The following is a 26,457-nucleotide window of genomic DNA, read 5'->3' on the forward strand; positions in this document are numbered from 1 at the left end:
GGTAATACGTTTGGGCCATTTCTGTATTAACTGAGTCGTCCAATTTTAATATACTTTATTGTAAGTTTACAATTGTGTTCCAATAAATAAAAGGGTTAGTTCCCTAAGTAAAGGGCAGTGGTAATACAATTCAGTTTTGCAAAGTTGGATAAATCTTTATTTCCTCCTATAGGAGATTGACATAAGACAAAATGCAAATATTATGTACAATTATAAAGTTTTGAAATCACAAAATTAGAAATGTCAATAGCTTTTAAAATATTATGAATGGAAAAGTATTTACAGTTTACAGTATTTTAGGAAGGAAAATCCTTCGTTAAGGACTTCCAAACGATGTTCTGGTATTAAAATGTCACAGAGATCTTCATAATTGCCAAGCAAAAGATCTGAGAAGCTCTCGTCCGATTTTGAAACCGTTGTGTACACGAAATTGAAACTAGTTAATTCAGTTAATCTGTTATATAGTGAAAGTCTCTGTGATTGAAGTTCTGTGCACATACATTTTTGGTGGTTCAGTATATATCTAGAACAGTGTCCACACAGTTTGCAATTTCCGCTAGTAGGAGGAGTAGTCCAGAGTTTATATGTTTCGGGGTTAAAAGTCTGCTATTTTTTGCATATTGCTACAGGAAATCATAGTTATTGTTTTCAAATATAAGCTATACTATCTATTACATTCAAGCTTTTCTAGCTATCATTAGATTTTCCTTACAATCATATATGTATGAAAAAAATGATGATAAAACTCGTGACATTAAAAAAGTTACCTTATTATAATTGTCTATTTCAAATTGTTAAAGTTGGGAGCTTCCATTAAAAGTACACTTACTACCAGAATGAAATCAGGTATTAACAGTGCACAGGAAGAACTGGACCAGGCTATTTTCTGGATCAATGACCACCATGGGTATGTTTATGTATAAATCCTCAAAGTTACTAGGCTTATAATCTAAATAGTCAGGAATGTGTTTCGTCTATTAATAGAAGAACTGAGGATGATAAAACCCATAAATGACACAAAATCAGTACTTTTACTACAAAACAAATATTCAAAAAGCAAATGAACAGCGGTTTTATTGTTGTGCTTCATCTCAAAGTCACAGTGAGGCCTTATACACGGAACAAGAAAAACCTCACATCTCACTGGAAGTTTGAGATGGCAACTAGCATCGATATGAGCTGAATTCTTTGCCAAATTAATTTGGAAAGACTTTGACATTTAGCTCTTCAACGGTTTCGGAACTTATACATCTTCGGATTTCAAATGTTTGGCTTTGAGCGTTCCTGATGAAGGAACATACAGAAAAGCGCTTCGGACGCAAGAAATTATAAAACGTGTTGTTTTCAATTTTTTATCTGTAACATCACCAAACGGGGCCCGATCAAAAACGAACATATTGTATTGGTGTTCCTTGTAGAACAGATAGTGAATGATAACTGTGAATGCTGTTTTAGACTAAAAAGTAGCACCTGAAGCAAAACAATTGGATTGAAAAAAAAAAGTAAAAAGTAAAAGCGCATTCAAAACCAAAGATGTCAAAACCTTGTGCTAAATGTGTCTAAGGCAACATTTGACTAGGAATGAGATCTACGTACGCTCCAATATTATGGTGTTTAACATTAATATCTCAAATTTCTGATTGAATTTAAGAATAAATAATTTAATAAAAATTATATCGACGTTTGAATTAACTAGTACTGTTTATTAGATTTACATCTTTACAGATTTAACTTTGTAAGAAATCAGCTGCAGTCACTAAAGATTAATGAAATAGTTGAGGCATTATATAAGGTAACGACAGCAGCATATGTTACCGCAATACCTGAGGTAAGTCCCATATTTATGAATTTATATAACACGTTACAGCTTTTTTCCTAATGCATGTAGTTTATAGGTTTGGTTAACTTCGATCCTTTCTTGTTTATATAAATGTTTGCTTAAGTATTGTTATTAAGATTGACGTCTACAATCAATAGATAAGCAGTGTTTTAGTTTGTAAGTATAACAAATGTATAATACAGATTATTACGTATACAAGCAGGAGCCCAGTCTAGATGTCATTCTTAATTAATTTAAACATTTAAACTTCGTGCATTCGGAAAAAGCTCTAAAATAACGCTTTTATTTCTTTTCAAAATCTGTGTATTTCTATTACGACTATATGTTTTGAAACTTGACATTTATTTAGAAAAATAATAAAATCAGTGACCATGATAGATAACAAATATAAGTAGTGGGGGAAGTGGGCATTCTGGCGACCTTTTGCTAATGCAAACCCTATGGGAGTGAGGTTAACCTCCCAGAGTTAACCTCCCTAATAAATGACGTCAATTTAAGTATTACGACATTAATTAATTAAATTAATTACTTTAGATAAGGTCATTATTTATTGTAATTAATTACGTTTGTTTTTAATTACGGATAAGTATATATATATATATATTTTCTTTATAGTTGATGAAAATTCCCAACCTATAAATAGATACACAGGAAAAACCCATCTACGTGTGTATTTACAGATCATTATGGTATTATATGGCTCTGGTATTATTTATTCACCTACGGCTATTTATCTCTGATTATTAAATCAATATTGAATGCGTGTTTAAACTTGTCCAGTATTGTACGTAGTGACCTGTAACATGTTGATACGTGTCAATAAATCCGCCATATTGAATTAGTGTACAAAATGTCTTGTTGTCTTTTAAAATCATTAAATCGTTCTTATTAGTGGCACTACTTAGTATACAATATCTTAATAATTATGAGGATTTTTTTTTTTTTAAAGTATTCATAATATAATTGCTAAATCAATGAAGGCGTGCGTTAACTTGTCTGTGTCATTATCAAGTTTAGACTTGTCAATAATCGGATTTAAATTTATAGTCGCCATGCTGAAAATATTATAAACATTGTCGCGTTATATGCAGTCTTTTGAAATAAGTAAATCATAATATTAATTGAATTGAATAGTATTATTCTTACAAAGATGACATGTATCCAGTAGTTCATTTAATTATGTTCGGCGATACAAACTGTTATATAAATACGTCTTTTGTTTTAAATCCAACTATCATTCCTCCGTTATAATCATATAATATATTGTATAAATGGAAAACTAATTTTATTATTTCCTCGATCATGTTCACTTTTAAACTGAAATCCCTTTACTATAAAATGCCAAACTGATACACAAAACATTTCAACACTTTCTGTTGACCTCGATAACCTGATGTGATTAAGTACATGGGTGAATGACCATTAATGTAAACATGTCAAGTAATTCTTATCAAATAATCATTATTTCTGCTTTTTATTAGTCTGTACTTAAACTATATTCATTTTTGATAAACTTATTCATTAATAAATACTTTTATTTTAAATTATTTTTTATTACACATGTTACATCAGGAGCAGACTTCAGAAAATATAAATTTGCCTTGATAGCAAAGAAAAATACGTCTGATCGCTCCAACAGGTAAATTAGACTGAACTGATTATCGATCGAAAAAATTTGCAGGATTTGAAATTAACCAATCAGATTACGTAAATTACGGAATTTCCACAATTTATAAAATTTTTGCTATATAAACGCCGTGAATTGCGGGGATAGCACAGTCTTATCGATGACACTCTAAAGGTGAAATCAAGTTTACATTAGCAGTATCTTAAGGATTTAAAGGTTTGGTATGGCTAATAATTTGTCTATTTTAAACAATTTTTAACGTTTGATAGTAAAGGATTACATGATATAAATTAAAGTTTTCTTGATAATTTTGTTTTTTAAATTTCAAACTTATTTTACGAATAACAAATAAATGGACTAGACATATGCTACTATCAAAATAATGGGGGGAAAAGGGGGGTGTTGTATTTTAATTTAGAGTTCTCGAAAGTTTGAAGTAGACTCCTGCATTGGTATGGTGTACTGACTTAGGGCAGTGTCATTTAGCTAACAATGGAGAGGAAGTGTCATGTGGCATGCCCCGCTATAGTCAGGAAGACCTCTCCGACCAAAACCTTTGCAGTCTTGCTTAACTGCGAGAGCAGCTCTGTTTCCAGTGATGGAAATGTTGACGGGCGGTGACTACTTTGGCGAGAGCCTTAGTCAAACATTCTTGAATATCAATCAGATCGTTATTCATATCAGTATCAAGACTGGGAACCCATACGGTCGGTAGACTGAGGAGTCGTTTTTCCGACCCGTGGGCGAGTACCAGTGGCGATAGGCTCCTTTGATATGAATAATAACTGGTTGACCCTATCATATTATAAAGAATAATAAAAATAAAAATAAAAATGCCTAAACAATATTGAGCACACTTTCACTTTTCAGGTCAAAAAGATGGAACCAGCATCGAAAAAAATAAAGATGGCAAAATCTCCAATAAAATGTGGTGTATGTGGAAAATCTTTTTCACAAAAGCAAGGTTTATCTCGCCATAAAAGGACTGCTCACTCGAAAGAGAAACTTGAATGCAGATCATGTAGTATATCGTTTAATAGACGAGACAACTATTTACGTCACATGAAGAGACACGAATTCCAACAAATTGGAGGTGGTAGTACAGAAGCTAATACAGATAAGGAAAACGAGTCGGAACCTTGTAATTTCAAAGCTCTTAATGGGACCGTAGAAACACATATCTTCGAAGCAAAAGGATTGAATAAATTTGATCCGATGACATTTTTGAAGAGTCAGTATGACGATGTAAAAGAAATCATCAAATTTAAAATTAAAGAAAGGGGTGGTATAAAATGGTACTTATCAATGAAAGTGAAAATGAGCCGACGAAAAGGAGACGACGTAGAAACTGCAGAACCTCATTTTCGGGGGAGATGCCAGACCAGTTTAAAATTGGAGGATATCGATGCCGGATTAAAGGAATCTATCAAAAAGATGTATACATCTTTCATTGAATATCAGCGACAAGGAAGTAATTGGACAGTGGATAAAGTGATGAATTTGACCATACATATGGCACGCTACAGACCCTTAAAAGGCTCAAGTTATATTCCACTTCCAATCAAACTCAGATCTAAACATGCCATAGTCAATGTGAAAAACAAAGATAGCAAATGTTTTATGTGGTCGATTTTGGCAGCAATTTACCCAGCGAAACGTGACGGAGAGCGAGTTTGGAAATACAAAGAACACACTTCAAGCTTAAACTTTGATACCATCATGTTTCCTGTGAAATTAGCCGACATACCCAAGTTCGAAAAGCAGAACACAATATCTCTTAACGTGTTTGGATTCAACAAAGGCGAGATATTCCCGATACACATCTCGAAACATCAGTATGCACAACATGTTAATCTACTCATGATATCGGACAACAAGAAGTCACATTTCTGCTGGATAAAAGATCTTAATCGGTTGTTAGGTGACCAGCACACACATCACGGACGACATTTTTACTGCCCATACTGCTTGCACGGATTTACCAAAGAAAGAATATTAAGCAACCACTTACCATACTGCCAAACCCACGGACCACAGAAAATTGAACTCCCAACAGAAGAAAACAAGTGGTTACATTACAAAGATATTCGGAAACAACTTAAAGTACCATACATTATTTATGCAGATTTTGAATGTCTTCAAGAACCAATCATAGATAGCAACGAGTGTGATCAAAAAACGAAAAAGACTACGAAACATGTACCATGTGGCTTTGCATACAAAGTGGTAGGTCTTACACCTGAAACATCAAATGAACCAGTAGTTTATCGGGGTGCTGATGCTGCTGATAAATTTGTGGAGTGTATGGTACAAGAACAAGATAATATAGAACAGAAATTCAAGCATTGCGAACCAATGATCATGACTGGGAGTGATTGGCAATCCTTTAAGAAGGCATCCATTTGTCACATATGTAAAAAAGAACTAGCGGACAGTAGAGTACGAGATCATTGTCACGTGACCGGAAAATTTAGAGGAGCGGCTCATAATGACTGTAATATCAATTATAAGTTTACAGGTCGAATTCCAGTTGTTTTTCATAACCTTAGAGGATACGATAGTCATTTAATCATGCAAGCTATTGGAAAAGTTGAAGGGAAAAAGCTGAATTGTATCGCTAATAATATGGAAAAGTACATTTCCTTTTCATTAGGATGTATGGATTTTATAGACTCGCTACAGTTTATGTCTTCCTCATTACAAAAGCTCGTGGAAAACCTGGCAAAAGAAGGTTCGAGTAAATTTAGACATATGACAAGCCACTTTGGAGAAGAACAGATAAGTCTACTTCTACGAAAACAAGTATACCCATACGAATATTTTGTTTCCGAGGCAAAGTTTGTGGAAACTCAACTACCACCGATTGAAAATTTTTATAGTACACTATCGGGAGAAGGTATAACCACACTGGACTATGCGCATGCACAACAGGTATGGCAATTGTTCAACATACAGAATCTCGGACAGTACCACGATCTATACGTTCTATCAGATGTCCTTGCATTATCCGACGTTTTTGAAAATTTCAGGGAGATCTGTCTCAACTACTATGGACTGGATGCTGCACATTTCTATACCTCGCCCGGTTTAGCCTGGCAAGCTGCCTTGAAAATGACAGGTGTGAATTTAGAATTACTCACTGACGTAGATATGCATTTGTTTATAGAGAAAGGTTTAAGAGGGGGAATATCAACGATATCCCAGCGTCATGCTAAAGCTAACAATAAAGATGTTCCAAATTACAACGAAAATGAACCAAATAGCCATGTGATGTACTTAGATGCCAACAACTTATACGGATGGGCCATGTCTCAGGCTCTTCCTGTTAAAGACTTCAAATGGCTAGACGATTGTGAAATTGAAAACCTTCGTATAAATAACATTGCAGATGAGAATGAAAATGGTTATATACTAGAAGTTGACCTAGACTATCCAATGGAACTGCACGATGACCACAGCGAATATCCACTCGCTCCCGAAAAGTTGAAGGTTACAGATGAAATGTTATCGCCCTATGCGAAAAAGCTATTGGAAGATTTAGATTTAAAAGGAACGTCGACAGAAAAATTGATACCGAATTTATATCCAAAGGAAAAATACGTGGTACATTATAGAAATTTGAAACTCTACTTATCTCTTGGAATGAGACTTACCAAGATTCATAGGGTACTCGCGTTTGAACAACGACCCTGGCTAAAAATATATATCGATTTTAACACAGAGAAAAGAAAACTTGCAAAGAATGAGTTTGAGAAGGACTTTTTTAAACTCATGAATAATGCAGTCTTTGGAAAAACAATGGAAAATTTAAGGAAAAGAACAGATATAAAGCTTTTGAGTGATCAGTCTAAAGCAAGAAAACTTATCAGCAAACCAACTTTCCATGCCTTCAAAATATTCAACGAAAACTTGGTGGCAGTTCACATGCTGAAACAACGGTTATACTTGAACAGACCCATTTACGTTGGCTTCGCTATACTCGATTTGTCAAAGACGCTAATGTATGACTTTCATTATAACTATATGAAGAACAAATATGGACCCAAGGCAAAACTTTTATTTACCGACACAGACTCATTATGCTACACCGTTAGCACTAATGATATATATCAGGATATGATGGAGGACAATCACTTGTTCGATACATCAGAATATGACCCAAATCATCCACTACATAGCACATTGAATAAGAAGGTGTTAGGAAAGATGAAGGATGAAACACATGGTATTCCCATACAGGAATTTGTCGGTCTCAAGTCTAAGATGTACTCATTGATATACGAGGAGAATAAACAGCTCTGCGAGAAGAAGACAGCAAAAGGCATAAAGAAGAGTGTGATCAAACATGATACAAGACATGAACATTATAAACAATGTCTGTTCAATAAAGAAATCCACATGTCTACCATGACACAGATCCGTTCATATGACCACAAGTTATATAATATATCCATCAACAAACTGGGCTTATCCCCTTATGATGACAAAAGATACTTACTAGATGATGGGATACAAAGTTTAGCCTATGGACATTGGAGAATATAATTAGGATGAAGGTCAATATTCTAATCACTTTGTTTCTATCATTTGACGGTAGAGGACGTGTTTTAAGAGCTCTCTAAGATGTCAGATACCTGTCCGGATTGTGGCACGGAATTTTCGAGAAAAGATGCTATGTTGAGACATTATAGGAAAAAACACAAAACAAATCAACCATATCCACCGAGCAGTCATGCGTATCCACCACCGCCACCACCACCACCACCACCACCACCACCACCACCACCGCCGCCGCCACCGCCGCCACCGCCGCCACCGCCGCCACCACCACCACCACCACCGCCAAAGAATGTGATACTACATCATCCGTTCACTATGACGCTGGCTGGACCTACTGGTTCAGGTAAGACGTTTTGGATGAAAACATTATTGGAGAGAGCGCGGAGTATGATTACACCATCACCAGAGAGGATAATATGGTGTTATAAACGATGGCAGCCATTATTTAGTGAAATGCAACAGACCATTAAAAACATTTTGTTTGTTCAAGGTTTACCTGAAAATTTGAATGATGACTCATTCATAGACTCTAGATTTCCAAGTTTAATCATCCTAGACGATTTAATGAGAGACGTCACTAATAGTAAGGATGTGTGTGAACTCTTTGTGGAGGGTAGCCATCACAGGAACCTAAGTGTAGCTTGTATACTTCAAAATGCGTTCTCGAAGGGAAAGGAGAGTAGAACCATGAGCATCAATAGCCAGTATATAGTCCTATTCAAAAACCCACGTGATCAAGTTGGGCCAGCCATATTTGCTAGACAGATGTATCCTAATAATCCGAAGAAATTCATGAATAAGTACAAAGAAGGGACACAACGACCATATGGGAGTCTTTTCATTGATCTGAAACAGAATACACCGGAAGACGACAGACTAAAACTCAATATATTTGAAAGCAAGAACATGGTTGGTGGGGGTGTTTCTAAAGAGTATATTAGTAGAAAAGAACTAGAACCACTTCAGTTTGAAGAATCATTTCAAAGTGATCAGACGTATTTACCAGACGAGAAAGAAATCATGCCTTCATGTGATGATTGCGGTGTAGTCTTTGAAAGCGTTCCTGATTTAGCTAGACATATGAATAAGTGGTGCCCGGAAAATAATGATTTAAAAAGAAAAAGGGAAATTTGGGATGAAGACATACCCTCAAAGAAGCCTCGTGTAAACGAAATTGATATAGAAGGTGGAGAAGATATGGTTTTTATAAAATTAGCTGAACTTGCCAGAGAGGCAAATGCAGATATATGGGAAGAAAAAGTTGATAAATACATCGATGGTGACATGAACGAAGACCACGCCAGGAGTAAGGCTAATAGCAAGCTAAAAGCCGAGGATATGGATCAGTTGATATCCAGATATAGTAGTTTAATTGAGTATTTACTACAGTTACAAAATGGTAAACTACATGGTAAAGTCATGAATAAGATCACAGAGCTAGTTAACGATGACATGGATTACGAGAAAGCCATCAAACTAGCTATCAGGAAATATAAACCTCAGTTTGAAATTTATCTAGATGAAGTTATTGACGACGAGACTAACAATAGTTATGAAAGTGAAGATAATAACGATGATGATGATGACGAGGAAGAAGAAGGAGAGGAGGATGAAGATGATGAAATATGAACTGTACTAGTCACATATCGAATTAAGCAATACTATGTGAAATGGTTACATTGGTCAAACAAATTCAACTCTTGGATTCAAGCTCGCGATATTTGAGAGAGTTAACTATCCCGGAAAGACTAACTTCAAGTCTCGACAGTTTACACCCCTGCACGAAAGATAGCATACTGTTGGCCCTTTCGTGAGGTTAGAGATACTGTTGAGTGATAGACGACTCCCTATTTCTTTTATGTATAAATTAGTTAAAGTGATTTTGTTATATTGTAAAGGCACCATGTGGATGGCTCTCCGACCCATGTTTGTCTGAATTGACGGAGATATTAAATATTGTACATACTAATATTGTTATTATTATTACTAGTGTGGGTACCAAGAAGCCGAAACTATAAAAAAAAAAAAAAAAAAAAAAAAAAAAAAAAAAAAAAAAAAAAGGATACAATCATACAAAAGCAGATTCAGAGTGGTTTATTCCTTGCTCAAATTGACATTAGCAAAACTTCGAATCGATACATATACAAACACACACACACACAACTACACACACATACCTGAAAAATGATAAGCATCTACATACGTTATTCAATGAAAACAATTAATTAATGTCAGAATACCTAAAAATGACGTCACTTATTAGGGAGGTTAACTCTGGGAGGTTAACCTCACTCCCATAGGGTTTGCATTAGCAAAAGGTCGCCAGAATGCCCACTTCCCCCACTACTAATATATCTTAATATACATACCATCAAGAACCTATGTACGTAAAGTTTGTCAGTAAGTCATTTTTGAAAATTGCAATCAGTCCAGACTTTCATGCAAACAATGGTTCCATCAATCAGTGGAATTATCTGAGACTTCTATAACACATACGAGAGGTTAATGGTGGGGTGTTCTTCATTTCTGAATCAGTATTTTTTATACTTTTTTTCTCTATTCTTCACATTTAGGAACTCAAATATTCTTGATTCTTTCTAATGTGATTTTGCCATTTTCCCCCTATTTCTTATATATATATTTTCAGTGGCGGATTTAAGGGTTGTGGTTCCAAGGGTTTGTACCCCCTTTTTTTGGACGATCACTGCATTTGAATGGGGACATATGGTTGGAACCCCACCCATCCCTTTTTTTAGATAGCTGCATGGATGCTCCTCTAATATTTTCCATTATTCTCCACTTTTTTTCTCTTTTCTGTAACCAATTCATCCTCATGTATTAAATTAAACTCGTAGAAACCCAAAAAATAATTCAAAATTCCAATAACGGAACACATTTTTTTGGCGTGGCTTCTTACCATTACCATGATAACTAATTTATTACATTGTATGAACTTTAATTCAGTCAATAAAAAACGAAAATTTTAGTTACGGTGAAAGAAATCTTGCAGGGACAATTTGTCGGACGTCATGAAACAATAGGTGTTGTCAAGACTTTGTCAATGACGTTGCATCGAAGGACCGATTGCTGACATTTTCTTAGTAAAGAGTCTAAGAGACGTATAACTAATCCAAAATTAAAATATAGAAAAGTATATAACTCCTAATAAAACTATGCACATTCGTGAAATTTATTGCAATAGTTTATATTTTATTTATAAATGTAAATAATGATATATCTCAGTTACAGAACAAGTAACTAGAGACACTTTACCCCTCACAGACTGAACTGATTGTTAGTTATAGTTTACCCTGTCACGGTCTGTACTGATTTTCAGTAATAGTCAACCTGTCAGTCTGCACTGATTTTCAGTGATAGTCAACCCTGTCAGTCTGCACTGATTTTCAGTGATAGTCAACCCTGTCAGTCTGCACTGATTTTCAGAAATAGTTAACCCTGTCAGTCTGCACTGATTTTCAGTAATAACTAACCCTGTCAGTTTGCACTGATTTTAAGTTATAGTCAACCTGTCAGTCTGCACTGATTTTTAGTTATAGTTAACCCTGTCAGTATGCACTGATTTTCAGTAATAATCAACCTGTCAGTCTGCACTGATTTTCATTTTTTTACGGTATATTTGACCCTCACAGACTGAACTGACTTTCAGTTATAATTAACCATCTCAGACTGAATGATTTTCAGTTATAGTTTACCCTGTCAGTCTGCACTGATTTCCAGTTATAATTCACCATCTTATTCTGCACTGATATTCGTTTAAATTTTTTTACATATGTCATTTTGGGTTTTTTTTAAGCTGGTTATGCGGAATTGTCTTTGCTCATTGCTCAAGACCGTGCGGTGACCGATCGTTGTTTTAAATTTTCTGTGTCATTTGGTCTTATTATGGTGTCACTGGTAATCATATCATATCTTCTTGTTTTTATATTATAAACTACTATATTTTTCCACACCAAAGGGGGAGCTAACTCACCTGATCAAATTGTAAAACCTTTATCAAAAAGTAAATTTTCTCTTTTTTTCAAGGACTTTTTAGAAGCAACAGGACAAACAGAGTTCATACCTAAGATCAAATACACTCAATGTGACTACAAGATCTTAGGTATGAACAACGGATCATACCTTAAAAGGTCAAAGAAAGACAAATCTCACCTAGTTGTCTTCGGGGAAGATAACTCTGAAAGTCAAGGTTAGTAAATGGTTGCGCCTCTTGACGATATGGGCAAAGTTGTTATGTGGAATATCATTTAAATAATTGCATGTACATTCCTGAAATCTTTCTGTACTGCAGTTAAAGTTTTTTTCATAATGTAATTAATAAAGTAATAGAACTACTCATGCACATTAAACGTAAGAAACAATTTTCGATTTTCGATAAAACTTTTGTATATAAAAAAAAACTTTGATTTTGGTATTTTACATTTCAGATGATTGTTTCTTTCCAATAAATGGAGGTGTTCGTGTAGCACCAGTTAAACGAAGCGAGGAAGACAGTAGGGGTATTTTTAAAGTTAAAACAGGTTTGTGTGTTTACCATCTTATGTTTAATTTATTTTATACTGCACTCGTTCTATTTGAGCAGTCAAAATGCGTTGACTGTAATTTTCTATGCCATATACAGTCACTGACCTGATATCACTTTTCCTCATGAATATTTAAATAGAAATTGTCGAAATTATATTTAATTATTCATACGACCTCTTCAGCCTGTTCTTGTTTCTAATGTAAACAACGATGCGTTTAACGACTCAAACTTGTTTCTTTTGCAATTTTTGGGAAAACATATATCACTTATTAATATTTTTTTGTTTGCAACCTATAAATCATTATGTTTTATGTTTATTGTTGATATTTTAGTCTGCAACGAGTTCGTTCATCATTGATTGCGGTAATGATGTACATTTCATCGTGTTTTATATTTCTCCGTCTGTGTGATATGAGGCCTTTTTAAAGGGGGATTTTTCCCAATATTTAAATCAAATAAATAACATTCACACAATAAACAACAATTGAAAATGTTTTTTTAGTTTGCAGTATAAAGACAATAATAGTGCATTGACTTGACATATCAACGATATAAGGATTCGGCCCGAAACGGGGAAAATGCTCGGCACAGCCTCGCATTTCCCCGTTTCTAAGCGTCATCCTTATATCGTTGATATGTCAAGTCAATGCACTATTATTGTCTATGTGTAACTTGTTACTTCAAGTCAACCCAAGAAAACGTGTTGCGAACTTACACATTTAATATCATAGCATACGGCACTAAAAAGGGTTTAAATAGAAAATTTCCGTAACATTGAAACTGTAATGTCTGTAATTTATGGTTGGCAAACTGGGGAATTAACTAGTCTAAATTAAAAACTGAGCAAGTTACATCCAAAAATAAAAGAGAAATACACGAATGTAACATTGATTTGTAATTAAGTATTGAATGATTCTTTTTGTAACTTCATTGGGGTGTAAAAGCGTTGATCGAAGTACATGTTATATGAAGCGCTCTAAAAATGTGCGCACGGTCAACGTTTTAACAATACTATGAAGTTACAAAAAGAAGCATTCAATACTTATAATTACATTTTTTAACTATGATCATGAAAACACGAATTTTATATTTTTTTTTTATTAATTCACCTGTGCACTTTATTGTGGTACCACGTGTTATCATGAATGAAAATTTTTATTGAGTAATCAGTGGCGGATCCAGAACTTTTCCTACGGGGGGGGGGGGGGGGGGGCGCTGACTGACCTAAGAGGGGGCCCGCTCCAGTCATGCTTCATTGATTCCCTATATAATCAACCAAATTTTTCCCACGATAGGGGGGGGCCGGGCCACTCAGGGCCCCCCTGGATCCGCCTATAGTAATGCAATTGCTTAAGGAATAACACGTGCTATGCAGTTTGCCTATCAGAATAAAGTATTATAATGAAACATACATCTAATGTAACTATTTGGCAGTATATCAAAATAGTAACTATCCATGTTTGTACATTTAAATAAGAATTGGGAAATAGATATAGGAAGATGTGGTGTGAGTGCCAATGAGACAACTCTCCATACAAATAACAATTTAAAAAGTAAACCATTATAGGTTAAAGTACGGCCTTCAACACGGAGCCTTGGCTCACACCGAACAACAAGCTATAAAGGGCCCCAAAATTACTAGTGTAAAACCATTCAAACGGGAAAACCAACGGTCTTATCTATATAAACAAAACGAGAAACGAGAAACACGTATATATTACATAAACAAACGACAACTACTGTACATCAGATTCCTGACTTAGGACAGGTGCAAACATTTGCAGCGGGATTAAAAGTTTTAATGGATCCAAACCTTCTCCCTTTTTCTGAAACAATAGCATAACATCACAACAAAGAAAAACATACGATAAAATATCAATTGGCAGACTTAACTCAATCAAAAAACGTATGATTAAACAATGAACGAATAAATTTGATCTGCGATATCTGAATACAAATGCACAGTTAATTAAATATTAGAGACAAACATTCATGACCAAAAAGCTAACAAACAAATTCAAACAAAGGACATGACTGAGAAATATTTAACCAATCAATGTTCACTTTAGAAAAAAAACGTTTTTTTTATAATCTTGAAGTTTATACAAATGTTGTAAGAATAAGTGAAAAATTGAAGATATTACCAATAATGAAAGCTGGTGTACAGACAAGATACATATAAATAAAAAATAACAAAAAAGCATTATAAACAGTATCAACAGGTCGAATTAACAAGAAAATACGATTTGAGAGTACTCGCAGTTACTACCTTTTTACATCTTTTTTTTTTAATTTCTATTTATTTTCATAGGTTACCAAGTGAAGATGAAGCTATCTCTTATGAATGGAAGTGTTGGCTTCGGTTGGATTAGGAAAAGCTTTATCCACGGAGCCAAAAAATGGGGCTTCTATTTTCTATCACCAAAGGACGCTCAAAAAGTGATTGGTGAAGCATCCTGTTCTCACGAAATTGACAATTTTGCTGAGTTCCCCAATTTTGACGATGATGTTCATGTCACAACAGAAGAAGAAAATACGTCTATGCACCAAATAATTTCCACTTGCATAGAAGACTCTGAAGACCTTATTGTCTTTTAAAGAAATTATCCTTATTTTTTTTATAACCAATACTGCTAGCTTCGACATTTTACATATCTCTTGTACATCATATGTTTCTTGGGGTGGGGTAATCGTATAGAGAACAATATTTGTCTTTCAATTTTTTTCAAAAATTCAATTCTAATTCAAGTACGTTTGTTTAATAATGTTCTAGTTTTTCGTTAGGGCTACACGACGTAAAATAATATGTCTAATAGCATTTTGATAAATATTCTCTCTTTCTGTCTTCCCGCTCTCATTGTCCCACCCAAACTTCTCCTTTTTGCCTCTCTCTCAAGTCTAAGTAGAAACAATGTTGTTGAATTCAAAAGTTAAGAATATCGAATAGTTTCAAGATTGATCCCTCATGATAAAAGGTGTCATCAACTTCATTTCTTATCATTTCACTAGTTTTGTTAGAGTCTCAATTCCTAAAAATAGTTAAACCATCCCTCACTAAACAGTTTTCGGACGAGAAGTCAAGCGTTTCTAAAAAAATCTTTCAAACCGGAAATTTCATCAAATGCTATACCGATTAAACTGTTTAACGAAAAAATTTGACAGTTACATAAAATATAAATTTGTAATTTGTCACCGTATCCATTTTATTTTACATCATCTGTGAAATGAAGCACGTCCTATTTTATATACATAACTTATTCAACGTTCATTTATCTCAACATATTTGATAGAATATTTCCTATTTTATAAGATTTTATAAGATTTTTAAGATATCTTTTGATTTTTTATCAGATATCATAGTTTATGAAATGTCTTATAATTTATGAGTATCTATATTTTTTTTTTATATTTACAATGTTTTTATACATTCTCCTAGAATTTATCAGTTGTCTTATATAATTAAATATTGATTGATTGATTGTTTCTTAACCTCCAATGGCAAAAAGAATTATATAAGATAATTGATTAATTTATGTATATATTTCTATTTTTATATTTTATATTTATATTTGATATCTTGAATCTGATTAATATAAGATATCCTTATAAATTAAAATATATTTATTTATACTTTTATATCTTAACCTATATACACTATTTTTCATATCATTTATATACACTATTTTATATATTATTTATATAGAATTAGATATCTTATACATCTACATGATATAAGATCTCTAAATTATTTTTTATGCTTATATACATTATTTTATATTTATATATGATGTCGTACATCTGTATTGAGATATCTTAGTGATAACTCATCTTCGCTAGCCAAGGGTTACTATCCACTTCCCTCCTCTCCACGTGGAGAGGATGGAAGTCGATTGTAATCATTGGCTAGCGAAGATGGTGATAACTGAGAGTTACAGATGTTTGTTATATAAGATATCTTATAAAGTTTATAAGATATCTTATATGATATATCTTGAACGTTGGATAAGTATATATGATTGATTGATTGATTGATTAATGGTTGCTTTACGTCCAGTGGCAAATATGTCATGGATGTTCAGGACGACGAATTAAGAATATTACGGCGTGCTTTATTTTTATAGTTTGGATTAGTTAATGCAAAGTTAGCCATAGTGTTTTAAATCAAAAAACGGGTTTTTTTTTCTATTTTCTCAACTGGAAATTAATTTTGCAGATCTTCCGTTAAAAAAAATGTATTTTCTAGTTATTATTTTTTTCATTCATAGTTTCCAGTCTTTTTGAATAAATAGAAAATATAGATTTTTTTTAAAATTTGATAAAAGGAAAAACGTAAATAAATTCACACTATTTTTTCATAAATTTGTAATGGCGCTGACTTATATGGTGGTTTAATTGTCTATGGCATGATTCTGTGATATGAGACTTTGAAAAAGATACAGAAATTAAATATATTATTTAAAAATACTAGATAGACAATACTAGGTCCAAATAGATACTGAGTGGTGGCTGGTCAATCCTTATATGCATTCAAGTACAAAATGTCGACTTTCATAGTAAATGATATAGGCATACAATCCATATTGTATCCCTATTATGTCGCTGCATATAATCTTCCTACATAATTTATTCAAACGCCAGGGGAGGGGATATAATAATCCAGGGGAGGGGGTCTTTTTATCTTCCAGTTATGTATTTTAACAAAATTCCTAAGTTACATTTTCACTTCGCGAAATGTAACATTTAATGCTACCGACGTTTAGTAATACCTCCCCTCTTAATTTTTTTGTTCGCTAATGTGTAATTTGAATGTAGCACGACTTTTTTTCTTCTATTTTTTGTATATATCATTTGCCTTACCCACATCTGAATGAAACAGCTCACTTACATGTTACAAGTTTTTCAAAATGATGTTATAAATAAAGGTTATCACAGTTATGTTACTTTATCATGCTTTTTTTATAGTTTATATCCAAAACATTTATCAACAATATTATAATACTTCAATTTGAGTTTTATTTCTGCTTATTTATTACTGTTAATGCTAAATAAATACATTATTACTGCACAAAATAACTGTATATGATAAATAAATAATTTAACACACTTTTACTGTATGTGATGAATAAATAATTTAACACACTTTTACTGTATATGATAAATAAATACTTCAACACTTTTATACTGTTTATATGATGAATAAATACTTCAACACACTTTTACTGTATATGATAAATAAATACTTCAACACTTTTATACTGTTTATATGATGAATAAATACTTCAACACACTTTAAATGTTTATATGATGAATAAATACTTCAACACAAAATTACTGTATATGATAAATAAACACTTCAAGACAACACATACTGTATATAATAAATAAAAACTTCTGTTTTACTGTATATGATAAATATATACTTCAACACACTCAGCATTGTTTTTGTTTGGTAAACACAGAAAAAAATGATTTCGCCTTGTTCAAAGCTTCTTTTGTTGTACAATTGTTTCCTGATATGGTGACCCGCAGTGACCGCATGTTTTTAGTATCTAGCATTTGTGATTTGTGCATTTTTACATATTTTACTGATTTATGAATACCCATCGAACACCTAAAGAAGGCAAAATTTCTCTTTCTCAAGTAAAGTAATTTGTAAAGATCTGTTAGAATATGAATAGTGTAAGGTATAAAAATAACTTACATCAGATATTTTACAGTCATTTTAGATATATATTATATACAACCTAGAAATACAAGCAAGTTGTCGTTCAGTGAAAAGAATTTTAGTCTTAAGTCTTTTAAAATTGTTAAAAAAGCACCAGCATGAAATGAATTCAGAGAAATTGGTCCCTGCTATTTTCGGTAATGACATCAAGAAATAAGTGGTCAGGATTTTTTTATATATTAATTTTGTTCTCTTGAAATTTTGAAATGATGAATTAGAAAAGAAAGACCGATGGGTATCCATCAATGACACAACATCAGTAAATGACCAGCAACAGCACAAACAAGGATATATTGCTGTACGTCATCTCAAAATCACAATGACTCGGGCTTCGAAACGGGAAAAAAAACTATCACCTCTATGCAAGTTTCAGACGGCCCTTATACCGATATGAGCGGAATTCTATGCAAAATGACGATAACACCACAACTGTGAATTGAAGAACAAAGACATGAAACAATTCCAATAAGATAAATCAGGCAACTGAGAATGGAAACGTTATCAAGAGACAACAACCCGAAGCAGCCCAAGGCCGAATATGTACTGTCAAAAGTGTGCCAAAATATATATATATATATATCAATATTTAGTCGACCACAGGGCAAATAGAGATGTATTTAAGTTACTAGGTAGGAAATGACGTATGTTAAGGGTAAATATATTGGGGTAGACTAAGAGAAATATAAAACAACCAACTCAGAGCCGGTCATGGTAATTGCACATGTCATGTAAATTTACCGATATCGCATATTTTAATTTGCTGACGATAGTGATATTCTACACATGGAATTTCCGTGCTTTTCCGAAAATTACATATAAAATTTCAGTGTATTTCCGAAAATCGAAGCAGAATTTCAGTGCTTTTTCCGAAAATTACATATAACATTTCAGTGCATTTCAAAAAATTGCATATAGAATTTCAGTCTTTTTTCCGAAAATTACAAATAGAATTTCCGTGCTTTTCCGAAAATTACAAACAGAATATCCGTGCTTTTCCGAAAATTACATATAAAATTTCAGTGCATTTCCAAAAATTACATATAGAATTTCAGTGCTTTTTCCGAAAATTACAAATAGAATTTCCGTGCTTTTCCGAAAATTACATATATATAGAATTTAAAGTCCTTTAAATGCTTTTCCGAAAATTACATATAGAATTTAAATGCGTTTTAGAAAACTCCATATAGAAATTCAGTGCATGCTTTTCAGAATAGAATTCAGTGCTCAGATTCAGAAAATTTGCACATATAATTTCAGTGATTTTCAGAAAATAACTTCCAATAAAATCACATGACTGTTGCAATGCAATGTTTTTTATTAACATAATCAAATCAAGTAGGTTGCCCATCACCTCCTTGATCAAATTTCAGTAGATGTACAAATCTAGTAGTTTTATTTTAAATTTCTTCTGATGTGATCTTAAATTTGCATGGAATACTTCACATGTATATTTATACCACAAGAACTATTTACAATATCAAAATTTTATTCCATAACAACCAAAACTTAAATATATCTACGCGAAATCATTTATGGCAGTATTGGGATAAATCGCAGCTATCAGTACACTTTAACAAATCAGTCATGGCAACAGTCAAACAAACTAGAAACAATTTTAGTAAAGCGATAGTTTTCGAGCAGTATACTATACTTACCTATATACAGCAGAATCAGAATTAAAACAAACCCTGAACGTGACAGCATGCTGTTTTAATCTGCAGAAATATACAAAATTGATAGTCTTATATTTGTATGGAAGAAATATACGAAGAAACAATGAGTACGGTCCAAATCATATAAAGTACCCCACGAATAATTCATATTATCAATATTGCTTTTCATGCCAGTCAAAACTTTAATGTAAATCCGTTAACCATTAATTCAAGTACAAGCTTATGGAACAATGTAACTTAAAAATTATCAAAGCACAAGTAATACTAAAAGACACCTAATCACACTTATGAATGTTATGGTGAGTGGCTATATAACATACACACAAAATTTCTTGTAAACAGCACCAATAAGTCAAAGCTCATGGAACACTGTAACTAAAAAATTATCAAAGCACAAGTAATACTAAAAGACACCTAAATCACACTTTTGAATGTTATGGCGAGTGGCTATATAACATACATACAAAATTTCTTGGAAACAGCACCAAAAAGTCAAAGCTAATAGAACACTGTAACTAAAAAATAATCAAAGCACAAGTAATACTAAAAAACACCTAAATCACACTTTTGTATGTTATGGTGAGTGGCTATATAACATACACACAAAATTTCTTGGAAACAGCACCAATAAGTCAAAGCTTATTGAACACTGTAACTTAAAAATTATCAAAGCACAAGTAATACTAAAAGACACCTAAATCACACTTTTGAATGTTATGATGAGTTGCTATATAACATACACACACAATTTCTTTGAAACAACATCATTCAAAACAAAAATACCAGAATCATTCAAACAATCTATGAAAAAGTCATTCATTTCGTAAATTTTCAGTAAATTTATCCAGGGGAGGTAACACAAACATTATTGATGAAATCCCTTTGATATAGTTACTAAAATAACATCTTTAAAAATAATTAGACACGCTCCTGTGATGTATACGTAAGATGAGATTTTGGCAGTTATCCTTAATAGAAGCAAATAGCTTAGAGATAAAAGAAACACTCGATTTGAAAGAGAGAAAAAAAAACATATGTCAGACATTTAGACAATATACGTATAGTGTCTTGAAATATGAAATTTGTTTGTATGAGGCTTAGAAACGGGAAAATGCGAGGTTCTACCGAGCATTTTCCCGTTTCGTGCCGAATACAAATAAATTTCATATTTTAAGACACTACACGTATATTGTTTTTATACTGAAATCGATAAAAAAAATTAGAAAATTAAAAAAATATGTAACAAATATTGTTAAAAAAAGTGTTTTGAAATTCCCTCTTGGGGTACCATTTTGGGGTATTTCCCTATGAGCGTAGTCCAGGCGGTAAGACATTGACATATTAAGGGATTAGAAAGGGAAAATGAACTTAATTAATAACATTTGATAAATTTGGTATATAAATAACCAATTTGAAGACATAAAAGTTTAAATTCATAAAAGTTTGACCATTGTTACTTTACGTTGTCATGGTCGTGACGTGACGTTGTTGATGAAATACAGTAGTTCCGGTAAGGAGGCGGGGCTTATAGGTTAGTTGAGGTCATTGACGTATAAAGCTAACGTTTATACGTATAGCTTTATCTGTATAGTAAAATAGCTGATTGCAGTATAAACATTCATGCTACTACAGTATTCTATGTTTGTCATGTATTGAGTCCTAATATCTATGTTTAATATGTATATAAAAGAAAATGTTAGGCAGATATATACAAGCATATACTTCTGGAAAACTTGATCTCAATATCATAGCATAAGGTGCAGAGTTTCTTTGTTTGATAGATAGAAAAATTCCTTTGTTTTATAAATGTATTGACAAATTGGCATATATTCTTTATTCAAATATACAATCTTACTTATAACTGCCATTATGTCTCAGAAATTTGCAGATTTAAGCAAAGGACTTAAGACCATTTGTGCTATAGCTATTTTATAATCCAGGATAGACTATAGTGATTCAACAGCTTTTAGTTCTATTCACAATATCCACATCCAAATATTTGGACTGTATAATTTATAAAGTTCTAGAAAATCGCCAATCGAGTAATACAAGTGAACTAACAATTTCTTTTATCAAAAAGAGAAGATATCTTGAAAATAAATCTTCCTGTATGAGGCTATGGATGGGGTCCTTGGTTTCTTTATTTAATACATTCTAATGGCATTTTTTTCTCTGTTCTTTATCATTTTTATAATATCTCTATTCTTTATATTTCAGCATGCCATTCGCTCTACTCTTAATTTTTTGGCCTATGTTTCTTAATTCTTTGTGTTTTCCCTTTAATCTGAACCGTTGGCTTTAACTCATTATTCTCTTTTCTGTAAACCCCATCCAGACCCTCTTTAATTCTGTAATTCTGAAGAGAAAACTAAGACAAATTCTTATTTGAAAGGATGTATTATATGTCTTTCTGTCTTCCTCAAGGGTAATTATAATTTATTCAAAAACACTGATCGTGTAATTTCAAGGCTATGCGTCCTACAGCTATATATAATGATTTCTATAGCAGTATATAACATATTTTAAAGAACATAAAATTTACAGGGAAATTTACACCCCCATTATTTACGATTGATTTTGGGGTATTCATAATTCAAATTGTCCGTCAAGTATGTTCGTAATGTGTATCCGCCACTCCTCCTTAATCATAAATTTGATTAAAATAAAACATTACAATTATTGGTATTGTGCATATATCTTTATATAATTTCCCGGGGTGGGGGTCTCATGGCTAATTAAAACTTTGGATAATTTGAATATGCATCTATGAAATGAGTATCTTTAAAACAACACACAAAAAAAGTAAATTAATGAAGTTTATTTTGTATCTTGAAAAAGGAAATTCCTTAGGATAAAAGAAGTATACTCTTATTTTGGTCAATTTTTTATTTGTTCACAAACAAAATAGTGATGAGTTCTGTCTAATCAGTCCTGAAACCCTCCCACCCCCTTTTCCATCGTGCCAATATTTTTTATTTCTTTCTCAAGTTATTTATCAAGTTTGGTTTTGTACTAAAAACAAAACCGATTTAGTTCGTTAAAATTTGAATTAAAAATTATGTATAAATACCATTGCTTTTTATTGTCAACTAATTTAAAAGAAACATCTTGCCCTCAACTTAAATTATTAAATAATTTTTGTTTTAGTGCTCTTTTAAAATTTAAGTTGGAAGAGAAAAAGGATTTAAATAACGTGTCACTGACCTCTGGAACATCCGTGTTTGAACACCTATTTTATCAAAAGCTCCAAAAACAACAATATTTTGAATGTACGTTAATAAACAGCAACCCAACCACACAGAAACAAAGTCTATCTAATTTTTTGGGGGGGAAAAATATCTGTATTTTATATTTGAAACAGAAGAAAAGTCTATATTCAAATTATTGTTCTATAAATTTACTATACTCTCATGCAAACACTTGGGGGTGACGTATGCATGGAATGATCGACGTTCTAGAAAATTGGTTAAATAGTATACCAATTTGAATTCCTTAATTTAAAGAATGAAGAAGATATAAATATTCCTACCTCTATTCCTTATAGCTGTATGCAGACTGGTAGACCTTACTTGAAAGGATATGTAATGTCTTCCTCAAGGGTAATAGTCAATAGCTATATAGGTCATTCCAAGAATAGCGAGCACCAATCTATTTCAAGTATAGGCAAACTAACTAATATCTGTAGAGGAATAGTCTTGTAGGTCCTCTATTGAATAATATTTTAAAATTTTACTATTGGATATAACAAATACCAATACTTTTATTTATATTGAGAAGTGAAAACCAGTAACCATGTTCAGGACGTGGCATCATAGGTACATTTTAAACAGTAAGAAAACTTAATTTCTCCTACTGATACGTTTAAGAACTATACTAGTACATACATACATACGTTAACTTCCAGTTATGGTTATTTTCTTATATGCAATGAAATGTTATGTGAAATTTTTTTCATAGTACTGGACAGGATAAAACTTCACTCATGCCAAGTATTTCTTTATTTGAAACAAAGATAAATTCTACAGATTTTTTTGAAAAGTGCAAATTTAACAAAGACTAATAGGTGAAAACCAATGGTGGTATTACACCTTGTCAACAGCAGGGCCGTAAATTACATGGAGGCATGTAGGCAGTTGCCTCCTATTGCGGGCTGACCCCCCCCCCCCCCCCCCCAAAAAAAAAAAAATACGAAAAAAACCCCAGAAAATAAAAAAAAAATTGTTAAAATCATGCATTATTTTAATAGCACCGGTTATTAATTTGACCAACAAGGTGATTAATCATAATTGCAGGGTGTGTTCGATATTTAATTCTGGTGAATATAGAACGGTACCCAACTCCTTTGCACACAATTTTGTAGCACGGGATTTTCCTGTGTCTCATTCGCGGGCATAATAAAAATACTGTTGTCTCGCCATATCAGACTGAGGAGCAAATTGCGAGGTTGATTGAAACTGGACCACTGGTTCTGATGTTGCGCCACATTAAATGGTTAACAACTAGAAGAATCGTCATAATTTGTGCATAAGACTAACCAACTTGTTAATAATGCAAGTATAACTGTGAATTTTATGGCAAGAGCCGAGGTTCCATGACACCTCAATTTAGTTGATATAATTATAATAACCGGTCCTGATCAGTGTCGGGTGATTTTTTTCTAGACATTTCCATAAGACACCCTGTACGTTGTCACTTGTTTTTGAAGTCCCCCGTTAATTCCGTCATTTATATATTTACATCCTGCACATTTTCCGCAAACCGATATTTAAAATAAAATCCTACCCAAACAGACTGAGTTTGTCGCTTGTATGAATTTATTGCTATGTGAACACAGTTGCTGATCCGGGGTTTGGGTCAGGAAGTTGGACCCACTTTTTATTTTGACAACCGATGTATTCATTTCGTATGGCAACATTTTGTTGACACCCCCCCCCCTTTTCTTTGCAGGAATTGCATGTGTTGGAATTCCCCTTTTCATATAGATCCACCCCTATTACATATCATTGAAGGCCCGACATATAATAAAAAACTAGAAATTAAACAATTGGAAATTTTATTGCAGGTGAAAACTCCAAACAAGTAACAAGCAAAGAAGTTTGGATTCTTACTTTAAAGTTACTCGACAAGCGAGAAATGAAGAAACGGGAGACATCGATGAAAATTCAGTAGCTATTAATCCATCCCCAAATGAATCAGTGATCGAAGCAGAACCTGCGCTAGCATGCAGTGAAAACACGCCTTCGACATCTTCTGAGATACTATTATCACCAATCGATTACAGTGATCCCGTCCAATTCAACAAGCGCTCTCTATCAGATGAAGATCGACTGAAACTACTGAAGACAAAATGGATACCATCGTCTAATTCTTATATATATCCTAAAAATAACCAAAATCGTCGCTACAACAAATCATGGGAAGATGACTATTCCTGGCTACGATATTCTCCTTCACAAGATGGTGCTTACTGTTCTCTATGTATTGCTTTTCAGGATCACCCTAGTGAAAATCCACGATACAATGAATTTGTTACCATACCTTACAATGACTGGAAAAACGCATTAGGAGAGAAGAGAGGTCGTCTTGCGCTCCATTCCAATAGCGAGCGTCACCTGAAAGCTCTTGAAAAAAGTGGTCTCCTACTATCGGTGTCGGATCAGAGAAGGCCATCTATAGTCCAGTCTATTAGCAAAGCATACAGTGACAAGGTTGAAAAAAATAAAGCTAGTCTTTTATCTCTGATAGACGTAATAATCACCCTAGGTAAACGGAATATAGCATTACGGGGGAATTGGAACAAAGAAATTTCAGAGGAAGATGGAAATTTCATGTTTTTTGTGAATTAGAAATCTTCTTTTGACTTGGTCCTTAAGGAACATATTGAACAGAAAAGTTCTTATGGGAAATACTTGTCACCATTGGCTCAGAATGAATTCATACATTGTTGCGAATTGGAAATTAGAAGTAAAATTGTAAGCAGATGTAATCGATCTAATTTCTTCAGTGTGATGGCAGACGAATGCGCAGACTGCTCGAACCAAGCGCAGCTTTCTATCTGTATCTGGTATTGTTATACAGAAAACGATGCTTAGTCTGTAACGGAAGATTTCTGTGGTTTTGTAGAGCTTGTTAAAACGAACGCAGAGACTATATCAACATGCATACTAAATAAACTTCGTGAATGGGGATTCGACCTGACCCGTTTAAGAGGACAAGGTTATGACGGATGTTCTACGATGACTGGAGAAGTATCTGGTGTCAAGACGAGAATTACTCAAGAGCTTTCAAATGCGAAGTATTTCGTGCCGACTGTCGATCGCACTGTCTTAATCTTGTCGTTGTTAACAGTTGTCAGTCAGTCGCAGTTGTCAGAAATTTTAGGGAAAATCACATGGTTTATCAGTGCGTCCAGTAAACGCAAAAATATTATGAAATCTGTAATGAAAGATAAAGGTCAAATCGCGATTCAATTTGATTTGATGTATGATC

The 26,457-nt window shown here is 33.1% G+C and overlaps 2 protein-coding genes across 2 annotated transcripts in view; one reads left to right on the forward strand and one right to left on the reverse strand.

The window, feature by feature from the left end:
* The window catches only part of LOC143079822 (acidic phospholipase A2-like), a 30,786-nt gene extending 10,766 nt beyond the window's left edge, over positions 1-20,020 (reverse strand). The window contains exon 1 of the mRNA XM_076255434.1: positions 19,951-20,020. Coding sequence (XP_076111549.1) covers positions 19,951-19,999 — 49 coding nt within the window. The 5' untranslated portion in view covers positions 20,000-20,020. The remainder of the gene's footprint in view (positions 1-19,950) is intronic.
* Positions 837-15,705, forward strand: LOC143079821 (uncharacterized). Its single transcript, XM_076255432.1, has 5 exons — positions 837-907; positions 1,726-1,828; positions 12,072-12,234; positions 12,473-12,565; positions 14,882-15,705. Exons 1-5 carry the CDS (start codon positions 837-839, stop codon positions 15,166-15,168), a joined length of 717 nt encoding a protein of 238 aa, XP_076111547.1. The 3' UTR covers positions 15,169-15,705.
* Positions 20,021-26,457: the final 6,437 nt, after the last annotated feature.

The sequence above is a fragment of the Mytilus galloprovincialis genome, chromosome 6, assembly GCF_965363235.1.
Source record: "Mytilus galloprovincialis chromosome 6, xbMytGall1.hap1.1, whole genome shotgun sequence".
NCBI classification, from domain to species: Eukaryota; Metazoa; Mollusca; class Bivalvia; order Mytilida; family Mytilidae; genus Mytilus; species Mytilus galloprovincialis.

Excerpts from the sequence above, each read along its gene's own strand:
- LOC143079821 (XM_076255432.1), top strand. The coding sequence starts at position 837 with ATGAAATCAGGTATTAACAGTGCACAGGAAGAACTGGACCAGGCTATT. Across the intron at positions 1,829-12,071 it reads ATGTTACCGCAATACCTGAG|GACTTTTTAGAAGCAACAGG; the intron begins GTAAGTCCCATA and ends CTTTTTTTCAAG. Across the intron at positions 12,566-14,881 it reads TATTTTTAAAGTTAAAACAG|GTTACCAAGTGAAGATGAAG; the intron begins GTTTGTGTGTTT and ends TTATTTTCATAG.